The 14,554-nt window shown below is 36.2% G+C and overlaps 1 protein-coding gene across 6 annotated transcripts in view; it reads right to left on the bottom strand.

Annotated features, from left to right (window-relative positions):
- Positions 1-3,953: 3,953 nt before the first annotated feature.
- LOC143029539 (uncharacterized) overlaps positions 3,954-14,554 on the bottom strand; it is a 169,569-nt gene continuing 158,968 nt past the window's right edge. For 4 of the 6 annotated variants that reach the window (XM_076192190.1, XM_076192191.1, XM_076192193.1 and 1 more), the window contains one exon: positions 3,954-4,865. In XM_076192190.1, coding sequence (XP_076048305.1) covers positions 4,489-4,865 — 377 coding nt within the window. In that variant the 3' untranslated portion in view covers positions 3,954-4,488. The remainder of the gene's footprint in view (positions 4,866-14,554) is intronic. The other 2 variants (XM_076192195.1, XR_012966847.1) reach the window with 2 other exon arrangements.

The raw sequence follows: 14,554 nt of genomic DNA, 5'->3' as shown, positions 1-14,554 counted from the left end.
AGCAGAGAAGCAGCCAGAAAGAAGAGAGAAGTGGCAACTGTACATACCGATCCTGTATTTCTCCAATAGTTCTTCGTAAGTTCAATATTCAAGTAAGGAATATACCAGAATCAACGTTTCAGTAGCATTAATTCACAATATATGTAAACCTTGGGATATTTTGGCCTATTTTGGGAATTTTCGGAGGCGAGTCTTGGGATATATGATATTTTAGAGTGGCAGCACTCAAACAGCGACTCGTTGCCTTAAGTGAATGACGCATGAACTCAGTTCATCTCTGGCATTTCTGTCTTTGTTCAGGTGATGTTTCACTTGCCACAGGCACACGTTCTATCTGTTGAATAACGTCCTCATGACGCCAGTGGAGCAACGACTTTTGTGACATAATGAGTGATGCGGTTTGATGGGAGGACAGCGGCGTGAAACTAGTGCCCGTCAAGCCTCAATTTAAATGTGTTGTGGGACCGCCAGGGTCATTTCCCCACGATTTGACGCTTAATGTGACGGGACCTTTAAGACCGTGTCACATTACGCGTCTTTTGAGTCAGGGTAGTTTGGTGTGGGAGTGAAAAGCGTGCTTTTTATCTCTCCTGTATTCAAACGCTGACTCATTGCCGTGGGTGAAAGACGCACACTACTCAGTTCATTTCTGTCTTGGTACAGGTGATGTTTCACTTGCCACAGTCACACATGATCCTTGTACATTTCTATCAGTTGAATAACGTCCTCACGACGCCAATAGAACTGCGACTTATGTGACATGATGAGTGAGACAGTTTGGTGGGTCTTCTGTTGCACCTCACCAATCCACCACTGATAGGAGGACAGTGGCGAGAGTCTAGTGTCCGGTGCGCCTCAATTTGAGTATATGTTACTGGGACCACCGGGGTCAGTTCTCCGCGATCTGACGCGTCGTGTGACGGTGCTCCATCTGCCAACACCGACCGCGTCTGAGAAACCCGTCTCATGCAGACCGACCCGGGACTGATGACGTCACCAAAGCGAGCGGAAGCGCGCGCACTCACCAGTGCTCGCAATTGACCCTTAGCCAAATAGAAGGCAGCCAATCAAGATTAGTCAGAAACCGGAACCTGACTGTGAGTCGCTACCAGGATTTAAAAGACGGCCTCTTGCCAACAAGGGCAGAACAGCCTCTTCGATCGCAACAGCAACAATTTTACAAGCTCCAAGACCTTCTCTCTCATAGCACCGGATCGATGATCTACAAGCTCCAGGACCTTTCCTCTCTCTTAACACCGGATCGAGGACCTACGGACACCCGTCCATCCTTTGTACTCACACCTTTCTAGGTGTCATAAAAATATATATATATTCATCTTCCTGAGCAAGGTTACTTATCCTAAGAACACAGCAACGGAGCCTTTATGTTAGAAGGGAAGTCACTACATAGTACAGTACTAGTTTGATAGAAGCTGTTTTTATATAAGGAGCCAGTGTGTCTCATTTGGTATCAGCCTGAGCTGTTTCTGGTGCTGTTATGTACTACTGGTTGTAAATTGTATTTTAGATACTTTGGAGCATTATTGTTGTATATGTTGTATGCACGATTTAGTTTCAGTTGCTTAATGCGTTAATCAACAGGCAACATTCCCACTTTTACAGATTCCTCAGCTCCTGCAAGGCAAGCCTATCTTATGATTTTACTTTGAGTCACCTGCAGTCAAGATTGATATCTTTTAGATGGCCCACTGTATCATGAGCTACAAACATAACATAGCTGATAAAGTACTCACTAAATGCTCAAACAAAATAAAAATGTATAGAAATGCTAATATCTTTTATTTTAAAACCAAGAAAATGCTGGTGTTTGAAGTCATTCAGTGCCATTTTGATTAATCAAAATGGCACTGAATGACTTCAATTGATTGTAATGCTGCTCATTCATACCAAGTGATGTAATTTTCTGGAGAAGGATTTCATGATTCACTGTATCAAATGTTTTTTGAAGGTCAAAAAGAACCTTACCGGTATATCTACCTTTATTACATTCCTGTTTAATGTAAGCAAATCAATTACGTATCAGTTATCTTGTATGGAAACCTGACTGAAGTTCACTTAAATGGCTCAACAAAGAAACTGAACAAATGATTGCTGAAAAGAGTCAGGCTTATAAGAAATACAAGTGCTCGGGTGCACCTAACGACTATTGAAGTTGTATTAATACAGAGAGATTTAAAAAAGACAATTAAAAAAATGAAAACAATATGAAATGAATATCACTGATAAATCCAAAGAGAATTCCAAAGAATTGTACAGTTACATTAGAGATAAAAAGGTTATTAGGGATCACATTGGTCCATTATTATCAGCTGACGGTCAACTTGAGTATTCAAACGAAGGAATGTGTAATATTTTAAACAACTATTTTAGCTCAGTATTCGACATAAACGAAACACCTCAAAGTGAACTCCAAACTGAAACCTGTGAAAAATCTAGGGTAAACTTACTACGGTAAATATAACGAACTAGCCAAATTACTCATGTGTTGCTGCAGGCAAATGATGATCATTTTAATTTTGATAGAATTTGTGGAGAAAAGTTACACATATCAATATGACTCAATGGAAAAGGTAACACAAATAAAATGTTAAGAAAGTAAGAAAAAAGAAAATAAATTTGAGGAGAGAGATGCTCTTTGGAAATAAAATATATTCAGCCGTAAAGGAAGAATTGAACTAATTTTTTACTATCTTTGAATTCAAGAATTTTACTGCCCGCAAAAAAGTAAAATAAAAATAACCAATATTTAAATATTTGGTAAAATTATACAATCATTTTACATTTACATGCTTTCTCCTTACAAAGGCTATCATAGTTTGTGGCAACATTAATTTCACAAATATAAATAATATTTATGAACACATACAATGGTTTGTTTAATCATAGCAATTTTTGTCACAAAATGCCAATCGTATTAAGGGGACCCTACAGTAGTGGTGTGTTATCCCACCATACCCATTTAACCCTTAACCCTAGCTAAAATATTATCTTTTTTGGGAAATGAAATATAGTTATCCAAGTACCTGAAGTGATAGATACTTTGGCAACATTAATTTCACAAATATAAATAATATATCCCTCAACACCACACTGGTGAGCAGTGTCAAGCTGGTGGTGAGAGCACCACACTATGATGTCCATTTTTTCCTTGTCCCTGTCCCCAGAATAGATATCTCAGTCTGTCTTTGCATAAATGGTAGAAACAAGCTTTAAATGACATTTATAAAAGCAATCATTTGGAGCTGAGGGGATTCATAGTTTTGAAAATTGACAGGAGGAAAAGGATTTTCTCTGTCACCTATCTTGCAGGATCAACAATGGTTTATCCAAGTGTAGATGTTTTATGGAATGAAAACATTCAAAATGCAAAGGTGAGCATTAAGTACCATTACATGTCTCTCTACTGAAAGATATATCTAGGTGTATTCATTTAACTTTAATATATAAGAAAAGAGCTACACTTGTTGGGTCAAGTGTTGGAACCACTGACAGGTATCTGAGGGCCAGACACTAGACTCAAGCTCTCTCTCTCTCTCTGTCAATCTTAAACTATATTTCTTACACCTTTTCACACATGGAGAGTTGATAACCAGTGACTGCTTTCTTCCTCATACTCCTTTCAATGACATGGACATAATTTCACACCCATACAACACAGACAACATTCCAAAGTTTCTTCTCAGAGAGATCTGTGGGAGGTCTCAAGGGCCAATGCAGGCTGCTGTGGGGCTGCAAATTTCTCACTGAGAGAAACTTGAGGCAACAGTTATTATTATCATTAGTCTCACTGTCTTCATCAACAAACTTAGCTTTGAATTTATTATGGTTCTGTCTGGGTTATTTTTTTTTTTAGGTTCCACAAATTGACATATTTGTGCACTCATCTGACATCTACTAGGACTGGAATCCAAAGAAGAAAATTCTATTGAATGTTTATTTAAATTATTTCTGAACAAGAAATTCTGTATACAAAAAATCAAAGATAAGGCTACTATACTGCATGAATAAAAATATGAAGAAAAAAATACACACATATATATATACATATATATATATATATATATATATATATATATATATATATATATATACACATATATGACATTAACATATGTATGTAAACTACAACCAAAATTAATTTTATTTAACTCTCACACATATTTACAAATTTTCTCTTGGTTATTAAATATTTCTTTATTCACAACTTCCAGAAAAAATGTATTCCCATATGATGGGTCAAAAATTTATAAAGTAGTATGAATATCATAATGTTGAATGGTAGTAACCTTGCCTTTGTTAAATTCAATAATCCTGAAAATCTTACTATGAAATCAAATCTCAGTGCACTATAGCAACACTTTATATCACATCTTCCATGCTTACTTCAGATATATGTGAAACATGGTACATATGACTGAAAACATTTACAAACTATTACAACTTTATGTTCAGGCATTATCACATATTTCACCATCTTGGTCCTCCCCTTCCTCCACCTCCCCAGCCAAAATTGCCCCTATGTGGTCTTACACCACCTCGGCCTATGCCTTCCCCAATGCCATGTTCCCCAATGGTTCTAATACCAGGGCTTAATGGTCCTCGTGGTGCAGCGAAAGGTGGCACTGTTGCTGTAGTCATTGCCTGCTGTTCCACAGACAGAAGTGGTACAGATGGAGGAACTGGTCCCCATGACCACTGCCCTTCTGGTCCTACATATCCTCCAGGGTTGGCAGGACCACCTGGATGCAAACCAGGGGGTCCTTGTGGTCTTGCTCCTCCAATGGGTACTGATGATCTACCAGATTCACTCATCCCATTGTTGATTTCGGAGGATGAACTGCTACCTAGTGATTAAGAAAGATATATGTATTTTACATTTTCAAATAATTTGATCAGAATGGTTTTTCAAATAAAATTCTGGGAGTATGACACACTTCCAGGGAAAAATTTCCAGAATAGCTTGACTCTTGAAAGAAGTCATACTTACCACTTCTCATTTACTAAATAGGGATCACCATTCATCCATAAGATGCTGAGATAAGAGAGATATTAAATGGGTATTGTGTAAAGTGTGTGTGTATGCTTTGTCACCCTCTTGTAAGGGAGAGATATCAGGTGTGTGTGTGTGTGTGTGTGTGTGTGTGTATATATATATATATATTATATAATATATATACATATATATATGTATATATATATATATATATGTGTGTGTATATAATATACTGATATATATATATATACATATATATATATATATATATATATATATATATATATATATATATGTGTGTATTTACCTAGTATTTACCTAGTTGTATTTTACGGGAAGGGGAGCTATGCTCGTGGTGTCCCGTCTTCATATCTCATTTTATCTAAACTATTTTTAAATTCATGTATTGTTTTTGCACACACCACTTTCTCATCTAACTTGTTCCAACTGTCTATTACTCTGTGAGGAAAGCTGTTCTTTTTCAGATCTCTTCTATAGCTGTCTTTCTTGATTTTCTTTCTGTGTCCATCCCATTTTATCAGATTCTCTCTATCATTAATTTCTATGCCTTTCATGATTCTGTAAATAGCTATCAAATCTCCTCTCTCTCTTCTTTGCTCTAGTGGCTGTAGTTCAAGTTTTGCTAGTCTCTCTTCATATGATAGTTTTGAGTGTGTTGGTGCCAATTTTGTAATTGCTCTTTGTATTCTTTCAATTTTTTTTTTATACATTTTTTTGTACTTGGTGACCACATCATTGCTGCATATTCCAATCTTGGTCTTATCAGAGTGATTAGAATTTTCTTCACCATTTCTTCATCCAGGTATGTAAATGCTACTTTGATTGTTCTTATTAAATTATAAGTTTCTCCAAAAATCTTATTTATATGTTTCTCAGGTGACATATTATTCATAACAATGACTCCCATGTCCTTCTCATTTTCTACTTTTTTTATTCCTTCTTCTCCCAATTTATATGATCCTGTTATTCTGTTTTTGCTTTTTCCAAATTCCATTATACTACACTTTTTAGTGTTGAACTCCATCTCCCACTTCCTACTCCATTCCCATACTTTATTTAGATCACTCTGTAGTGACTCACAATCGTCTTCCGTGTTCACTTTTTTTAATAGTTTTGCATCATCTGCAAAGAAGCTCATATAGCTTTCAATTTCTTCATCCATATCATTAATATATATAGCAAACATTATTGGGGCCAGAACTGTTCCTTGTCGAACACTGCTTATTACTTCATCCCATTTTGAGTGTCTCTTATCACTACTCTCATTTTTCTTTCTTGCAAAAAGTCTTCCATCCATTTAAGCAGTTTGCCCTGTATTCCTCCTTCAGTTTCTAATTTCTTAAGCAACTTCTTATGTGGTACTTTGTCAAAAGCTTTTTTTAGGTCTAGAAATGCACAATCAGCCCATCCATCTCTTTCTTGTATTATATCTATTAGCCTTGAATAGAAACATATTAAATTGGTGACGTATGATCGTCCTTGTCTGAATCCCAATTGCCTTGGATTTAGCACATTGTTTTTTTCTAAATATTTTACCCATCTACTTTTGATAATTCTTTCACAAATTTTTGCTATTGTACTCGTTAGAGAGACTGGTCTATAGTTGGTAGGGTCTTCTTTATTTCCCCCTTCATATATAGGTACTATATTTGCTTTTTTCCAATCTTCTGGAACTTTTCCTTCTTTCAATGAACTGTTTATTATGCTATGTATTTTGTCTGCCAGTTCATTCCTGCATTCTTTCAGAATCCAGTTTGCTATTTCATCTGGTCCATGCGATTTTCTGACATCAAGATTACTCAAGTGTTTCATTATTTCATTCTTTGTTACTTCTATTTCTTTCATAGGGGGGACTTTCTCTTTCCATTCGATCACTTCAGGTTGTATGTTCTCCCTTGTAAACACTGATTTAAAATGCTTGTTCATAATTTCTACCATTTCTATTTCCTCTGTGTATTCAACTCCTTCTTGTCTTAATTTCTCTAAATCTTGTTTGTTTTTCAGTTTGTTGTTTACAAATCTGTAAAATAGTTTTGGTTGATCTTTACATTTTTCTATGACATCTTTTTCATATTTTCTCTTTTCCTCTCTGCACGCTTGTACATATTCATTTCCATAACAAGTATATATTTTCCATTTTTCAGGTCTTTTGTAATTCTTCCATTTGGTCCAAGCTTTGTCTCTTTTGTCTTTTAACTCCCTACAACTTTTGTTGTACCAGCACTTTACATATTCTTTTTCTTGATTTTGTCTTGGGACATACTTTTCCACTCCTTTTTCATAAATTTTTGTCAAAATATTCCATTTCTCTTCCACTGTTGTTTCTTCTTTGTATATTCCTTCCCATTTTATTTTTGAAAGAATTCTCATATTTTATCAAAGTTTGTTTTTTCATACATCATTCTTCCTTTTCTATATTGTTCATTTCTTTTCATGTATTTTTCCTCATTCAGTTCCAGTTCAATCAATATGTGGTCACTTTTACTTATTGGTGTTTTATATTCAATCTTTTCCACTATTCTAGGTTCAGATGTGATTATTAAGTCTAGTCTCGATGGTTCTTCATTTCTATACCTTGTGTTCTCCTGTATCCACTGTGTCATTGTATGTTCAATAATCATCTCGAGTAGAACATTTCCCCATGAGCCGTCTCCACCCTTTACTGTCATCTCTTCCCAGCAGACTTCTTTGCAATTAAAGTTGCCCATCATAACTATTCTTCCTCCATCTTCCATTATCTTATTTAATGTTATCTTTGTGTCCTCTAACATACTTTTATATTCACTCTCTTCCCACGAGGCTGTTTTTGGAGGCACATAATTTATCACAAACTTTCTGCTCTTCTTATCTCTGTCTTCCACTTCGATCATAATCATCTCTACTGTATTCTTTCCATATGTGACACACCTCACATTTATATCCTTCTTAGTCAGGAACATAACTCCACCCCCTTGCTTTGTCTCTGTTTCTAATCCAATAATTATATGCATCATGTCCTATACTGTTGGGTGGTAGTGGACCTTTTAATTTTGTTTCTACAATTTCCATTATGTCCGGTTCTTTTTCCTTCAGATAATCATTCAGCTCATTCAATCCTGTTATTAATCCATCTATATTTGTGTAAGACACTCTTAGTTTTCTGCCACTTCCATTGTATTCTCTGTTTCCCTTTTGTTTTTTCTCTAGTATGTTGTATTTCCTTACTTTCATATTCACTACTCTCCAATAGAACTTCTCTTTTTCTGACTGTTCTCATCTCGTTTTTTTCCTTAGCTTCATGTCTTTTCATTTTTTCCTCCTCTCTTTCCTCTCTATTCATTTCTCTTTTTATCCATACCTTTTTATATTGTTCACTTGCTGCTAGTTTCCGTTTTTGTTAAGATATTCTCTGCCGTTGTTTGTGACCTGAATTTAATCTTAATTGGTCTGGTCTTATCTGTACTATACTTTTCGAGTCTATACATCTCCTCAATTTGTTTCATGATTTCAGGTTCATCTTCTTGAACTAATTCTAGTAAACTGCTTACTTTTTCTTTTTCCTCATTGATTCTTGAAGTTCTATCTAGGTTATGTTTCTCTTCCATTCCTAATACAATTATACATTTCTTTTTATCTGCTAAGTATCTTACAATATTCTCCTTCTGTCTTATCACTTTGATAACTGAGTCTTCAGTTTGTTCTTTCATTTGCTGTTTAATTATGTCAGTAAATGCAACTTTACTGTTTTCCTGGATTTTTTTCCAACCCTGTGCTTCTTTTGCTATGGCTTCTTTGTTGTCTTTATTATTCCTCTTTAATTCTTCATTCTCCTCTTTTACTTCTTTTAACTGTCTTTTTAATTCTTCTATTTCATTAGTTAAATTTTTGTTCGCCTTCTCTAGTTCTTCCAATTTTTCAACTCTTTGCGCAATTTTGGTTACGTTAACGAACCTGTTTTCCCAATGTTCAGTCATCTTATCAAGTTTCTCCTCTAGTCTTGCCAATTGGGGGAGGTTGGTATTCCCTCCACCCTCTTTAAATCCTTGGAAACTATCATCACATTCCACTGTGCTGCTCTTATCTATACTTCTAATCTTTACATTTTTGTTGATCCTGTCGTCACCAAAATCATTATTGTCAGTCCGCCTCTTGTTTACAAGACGCCTGGCCTCCTGGACCATGTCCCTCTCTTCCTCATTTCCCTCAATAATCCCTTCCCTTCTCCTTCCCTATCACTCCCCCACTACTCCACGAGCACTCCCCTTCCCTATAAATACAATAAGGCACTTCCTGGACGTTGAGATCCACGTAGATTTTCCTTTTTCTTCGGTACACCAATTCTTGCCGTCCATTCGACGAAAGTGTGTGTGTGTATTTACCTAGTTGTATTTTACAGGAAGGGGAGCTATGCTCGTGGTGTCCTGTCTCCATATCTCATTTTATCTAAACTGTTTTTAAATTCGTGTATCATTTTTGCACACACCACATTCTCATCTAACCTGTTCCAAATGTCTATTATCCTGTGAGGAAAGCTGTTCTTTTTCAGGTCTCTTCTATAATTGTCTTTCTTGATTTTCTTTCCATGTCCTCTTGTATCTCTACTATCCCATTTCATTAGATCCTCTCTATCAATAATTTCCATGCCTTTTATGATTCTATAAATAGTTATCAAGTCTCCTCTCTCTCTTCTTTGCTCCAATGTCTGTAGCTCAAGTTTTGCCAACCTCTCCTCATGTGATAGTTCTGAGAGCGTTGGTGCCAATTTTGTAATTGCTCTTTGTATTCTTTCAAGTTTTGTTATACATTTTTTTTGTAATTGGTGACCACGTCATTGCTGCATACTCCAATTTTGGTCTTATCAAAGTGACTAGTAATTTCCTCACCATTTCTTTGTCTAGGTATGTAAATGCCACTTTGATTGATCTTATTAAATTATATGTTTCTCCAAAAATTTTGTTTATATGTTTCTCAGGGGACATATTATTCATAATAATGACTCCTAGGTCCTTCTCTTTTTCCACTTTTTTAATTTCTTCCTCTCCCAATGTGTAAGATCCTACTATTCTTTTTTGGCTTCTTCCAAATTCCATTATACTACATTTCTTAATGTTGAATTCCATCTCCCACTTCCTACTCCATTCCCATACTTTATTGAGATAAGAACATAAGAATGAAGAAGACTGCAAGAGACCATAAGGTTTCATTATATCTCTAAATTCAATTTCATTATCCTCCTCTTTTGCTATGGACTCTTTGTTCTCTTTATTATCCCTCTTTAATTCCTCATTCTCATCCTTTACTTCTTTTAACTGTCTTTTTAATTCTTGTATTTCTCTATTTAGGTTTTGGCTCTCCTTCTTTAGTTCTTCCAATTTATCAACTTTGTTCAGCAGTGGAGTCAGGATGGCTGATTTGAATTATATATATATATATATATATATATATATATATATATATATATATATATATATGTATATATGTATATATATATATATATGTATATATATATAACGTATGCATATACACACACAATATATAAAGGGGAAAATAAGGAAGACCCAACAAATTATTGACCGGTGTCCCTAATGAGTACAATAGTTAAAATTTTGTGAGAGAATCATCAAAGATAGATGGACAAAATATCTGGAGGAGAATAATATACTGAAACTGAGGCAATCTGGATTCAGACAGGGAAGATCATGTACCACTAATTTGATTTGTTTTTATTGAAGACTGATAGATATATTGCAAGAAAGGGATGACTGGGCAGACTGTGCCTTCCTGGACCTACAATAGGCGTTTGATAAGGTACCACACAGAAAACTGCTATATAAACTGGAAACAATAGGAGGCATACATGGAAAACTATTGAAATGGATGGAGGACTTCCTACATGGAAGAAAAATGAGAGTAGTGCTCAAAGACAAGTATTCAAAATGGGAAGAAATGAGTAGTGGCGTACAACAGGGGTCAGTACTAGCTCCGATAATGTTTGCTATATATGTAAATGACATGGACGATGGTATTGAAAGTTACATGAACTGCTTTGCAGATGACGCAAAGTTATTAAAGAGAATAAACTCTGAAATAGACTGTGACTCATTATAGAGTGATCTGAACAAAGTCTCAGAGTGGAGCAAGAGATGGGAGGTAGAATTCAACATCAAGAAGTGCAGTAAAATTGAATTTGAAAAAAGCAAGAAGAGAATATCAGGCCAGTATAAAATTGACGAAAAAGAGGTAAAGAAAGTAAATTCTGAAAGGGACCTAGGAGTAATCATCACCAAAGACATGTTGCCAGATAATCATATAAATAAAATAGTCAGAGAAACATACAATCTGTTGTGATCAATGAAGGTGGCATTTAAATACCTGGATAAGTAAATTATTAAGAAAATATTACAAACACTGATAAGGCCAAAACTGGAATATGTAGTGCTGATATGGTCAGCCAGTACAAAAAACAATATAAGAAAATTAGAAAGAATACAAAGAGCAACAACAAAGATGGCCCCAACACTTTCAAACCTGACATATGAACAAAGACTGGCCGAATTGGAATTGCCAACCCTTAAACAAAGAAGAGAACGAGGGGACCTACTAACCATCTACAGAATTATGAAAGGAAAAGAACGCTTTGATAGAGAGGACTTATTAAAGTGGGAAAGAGGAAAAACAAGAGGACATGCAATGACACTCAAAAAGGATAACTACAGAAGAGACCTGAAAAAGAACAGCTTCCCACAGTGATAGATATATGGAACAAATTGGATGAAAAAATAGTGTGAGCAAACACAATACAGGTGACCATGAGCATAGCTCCCCTTCCTGTATAATACAACTAGGTAGATACATAAACATATTATATATATATATATATATATATATATATATATATATATATATATATATATATATATATATATATATATTTGTAAAACACTGAATGGGTCCCAGTGAACAAATTTACATTTATCAGCCACAATTCACTTTAACTCTATGCCATCAACGTCGAGGGACCAAGGAGGCATACATGCAGAAATTGATATGTGGTACAGCTTAGGACTTGAACCTCTGCTAGCACATAACCACAGTAACTTAGCCAATAGTGTAATCGGCTAAGTCACTGTCACTTGTTATGTGCTACTGGAGGTTTGAGTCCTTAGCTGTACCAGGTATCAATTTCTACATGTATGCCTCCTCTCTTCCCTCGACGTTGATGGTTTAGAATCAAAGTGAATTGTGGTTTATATATATACATATAATATATATATATATAGATAGATAGATATATAGATATATATATATATATATAATATATATATATATATATATATATATACATATGTTTCCCTTGTTATTTGATGGTTCAATATCCGATATTTCCTTTATACAATTCTTTTGAATTGATACCGCTTGCTCATTCTTCAATGTAGGTGCTCAATTAGATGATCATCAAACCATAAACAAACGCACTGCAATCACAGCACCACCTATGCTCCATTTGGCCACCCATCAAAACTCATTCCCACTCTTTATTCAGTCGTGTTTACTCTCTCGGCTCATGTATCAGTGTCTGTGTTTTGTGCTACTACTTCACATTCACTGTTGCTTTTACGAGAGTAATACATAACAGCCTGCAACAACTACAACTAGTGAGATAAAGCCCAAAAGACCAAGGAAGAGTTTGCCATTGGAGAAAAAACTTGAAAATGTTAAGAGCCTAGAGGGAGATGAAGGGACTAACTCCATTGCCAGAATCATGCAGTTGCCCCAATCAACTGTCTCCACAATAATCAAACAAGGAGACACTGTAAGGAAAGCTGGTGAAACAGCTTCTACATTAATGGCAAAGATGCTGACAAGGCAGAGGGAATCAATAATGGAGGCAATGGAGAGACTCTTAGGCTGTGGATTGATGACCTGTCTCACTGCAGCAATTCTCTACCTCCCTTGTGACAACGAAAGCCCTCTTGATTTATAACAATCTACATAAGAAGGGATATGAAGTTAAGGATGGGTCAACTTTCAGTACCAGTAAGGGTTGCTTCGACCATTTTAAAACGGGAGCAATCCTACACCACATCAAGATGACTGGTGAGGCAGCAAGTTTTCACAGGCCTGCTGCTACAGCATTCATACCAACACTGAAAAAACACAGTGAAGAGTGTGGCTACAGTGCCAAACAGGTGATAAACTATGAACTTTTATTACTAAGAAGGAGAAAACAACACCAGGATTTAAAGCATCCAAAAACAGATTAACCCTGGTGCTGGGTGGTAATGCAGCTAGGGACCTAAAGCTGAGGCCTTTACTGATCTACCGCTGTGAAAATCCAAGGGCACTTAAGGGCTATGTGGAAGAATATCTCCCAGTGATATACTCATATAGATACAACAAGAAGGGCTGGATAACATCTTCTATGAACCAGCATTATGTTGCAAATTATTTGAAGTAGGGGAAGTAAATTGCAGATTGAGAGAAGCAAGTAAATGCCTTGGGAACTGAAAAGTGTCATATGAAATATATCTGGGAATGGATGCAAAGAGGAGATTATATGAAGGGATGATGGTGCTGATGACACTATAGGGTGGAGCTTTGGGGTTTGTGAGAGGCAGAAAGGAGAAATGATGAAGTGTCTAAGAAGTATGATAGGGGTTACAAGGTTGGATAGGGTGAAAAATGAGGAGGTGAGGAGGAGAGCAGAGGAGTTGGAAAAGGAAATGGCAGATAGGGCCGATGAAAGAATATTGGGATGGTTTGGACATATTGAAAGAACAAGTGAAGAAAGATTAACAAAAGAGATGTGGAAGGCACGGGTAGATGGAGTGAACTTGAGGAGACTCCAAAGGATAAGATAGATGGATGGGTTGAAAGGGGCTTTGAGTGAATGGTGAATGTCTATTGAACATGGTAGGGAGAAGGCAGGGGATAGAGGTGAGTAGAGAATGGTTGTGTATGGATACTATGATGTAACCCAAAGGGATTTTCCTTCCTGTCTTCCCTTGTTTCTGTCTGTTAAGCAAAGAAGGAGGCAGGGGAGAGGGTTGTGTGTGAATGATATTTTGACACAGCCTGAGGGGATTTCTCCTTGTCTTCTCTATTTTTCACATGAGGGGATGGAGAGGAAGAGGGTTGCCAATTAAGTGAAGCAGCCTTGCTGTAGATGAACTGTGTCTTGCTGCATTGGTTCTGACCCATGCAGTTGGCAGGAGACAGGGATGACTCTTCATCCACAAGGAGCTAAGATGAGAGGGAAACAAGGGTGGTGGGTGAGAGTGCAATGGGTGGGAGTGGGTATATGCCTTTGACTTGGCTATCTCCCTTATAAGGGGGAAAAAGCCCTTGGCAGATAGACTTGTTTTCTAGATGGTAGTTACTATTTTGTTTACAGATTTATCTAGGGACGTGAATTGGTATACATAAAAATATTCTAGTTATTTTTCAATGTCTTCCGAGTACTTTTCCCGGTTTGCTTTTTGGTAGTTTATGAAAGTCCTTTTGGTTGTGGGCTGTAGTTTCTCTTCCAGTTCTATGGTG

This window comes from Oratosquilla oratoria, chromosome 11, assembly GCF_046742065.1.
Source record: "Oratosquilla oratoria isolate Oo_2021 chromosome 11, ASM4674206v1, whole genome shotgun sequence".
Taxonomy (NCBI): domain Eukaryota; kingdom Metazoa; phylum Arthropoda; class Malacostraca; order Stomatopoda; family Squillidae; genus Oratosquilla; species Oratosquilla oratoria.
Note: the sequence above shows the minus strand (reverse complement) of the source record. Positions and strands in the feature narration are given on the sequence as shown.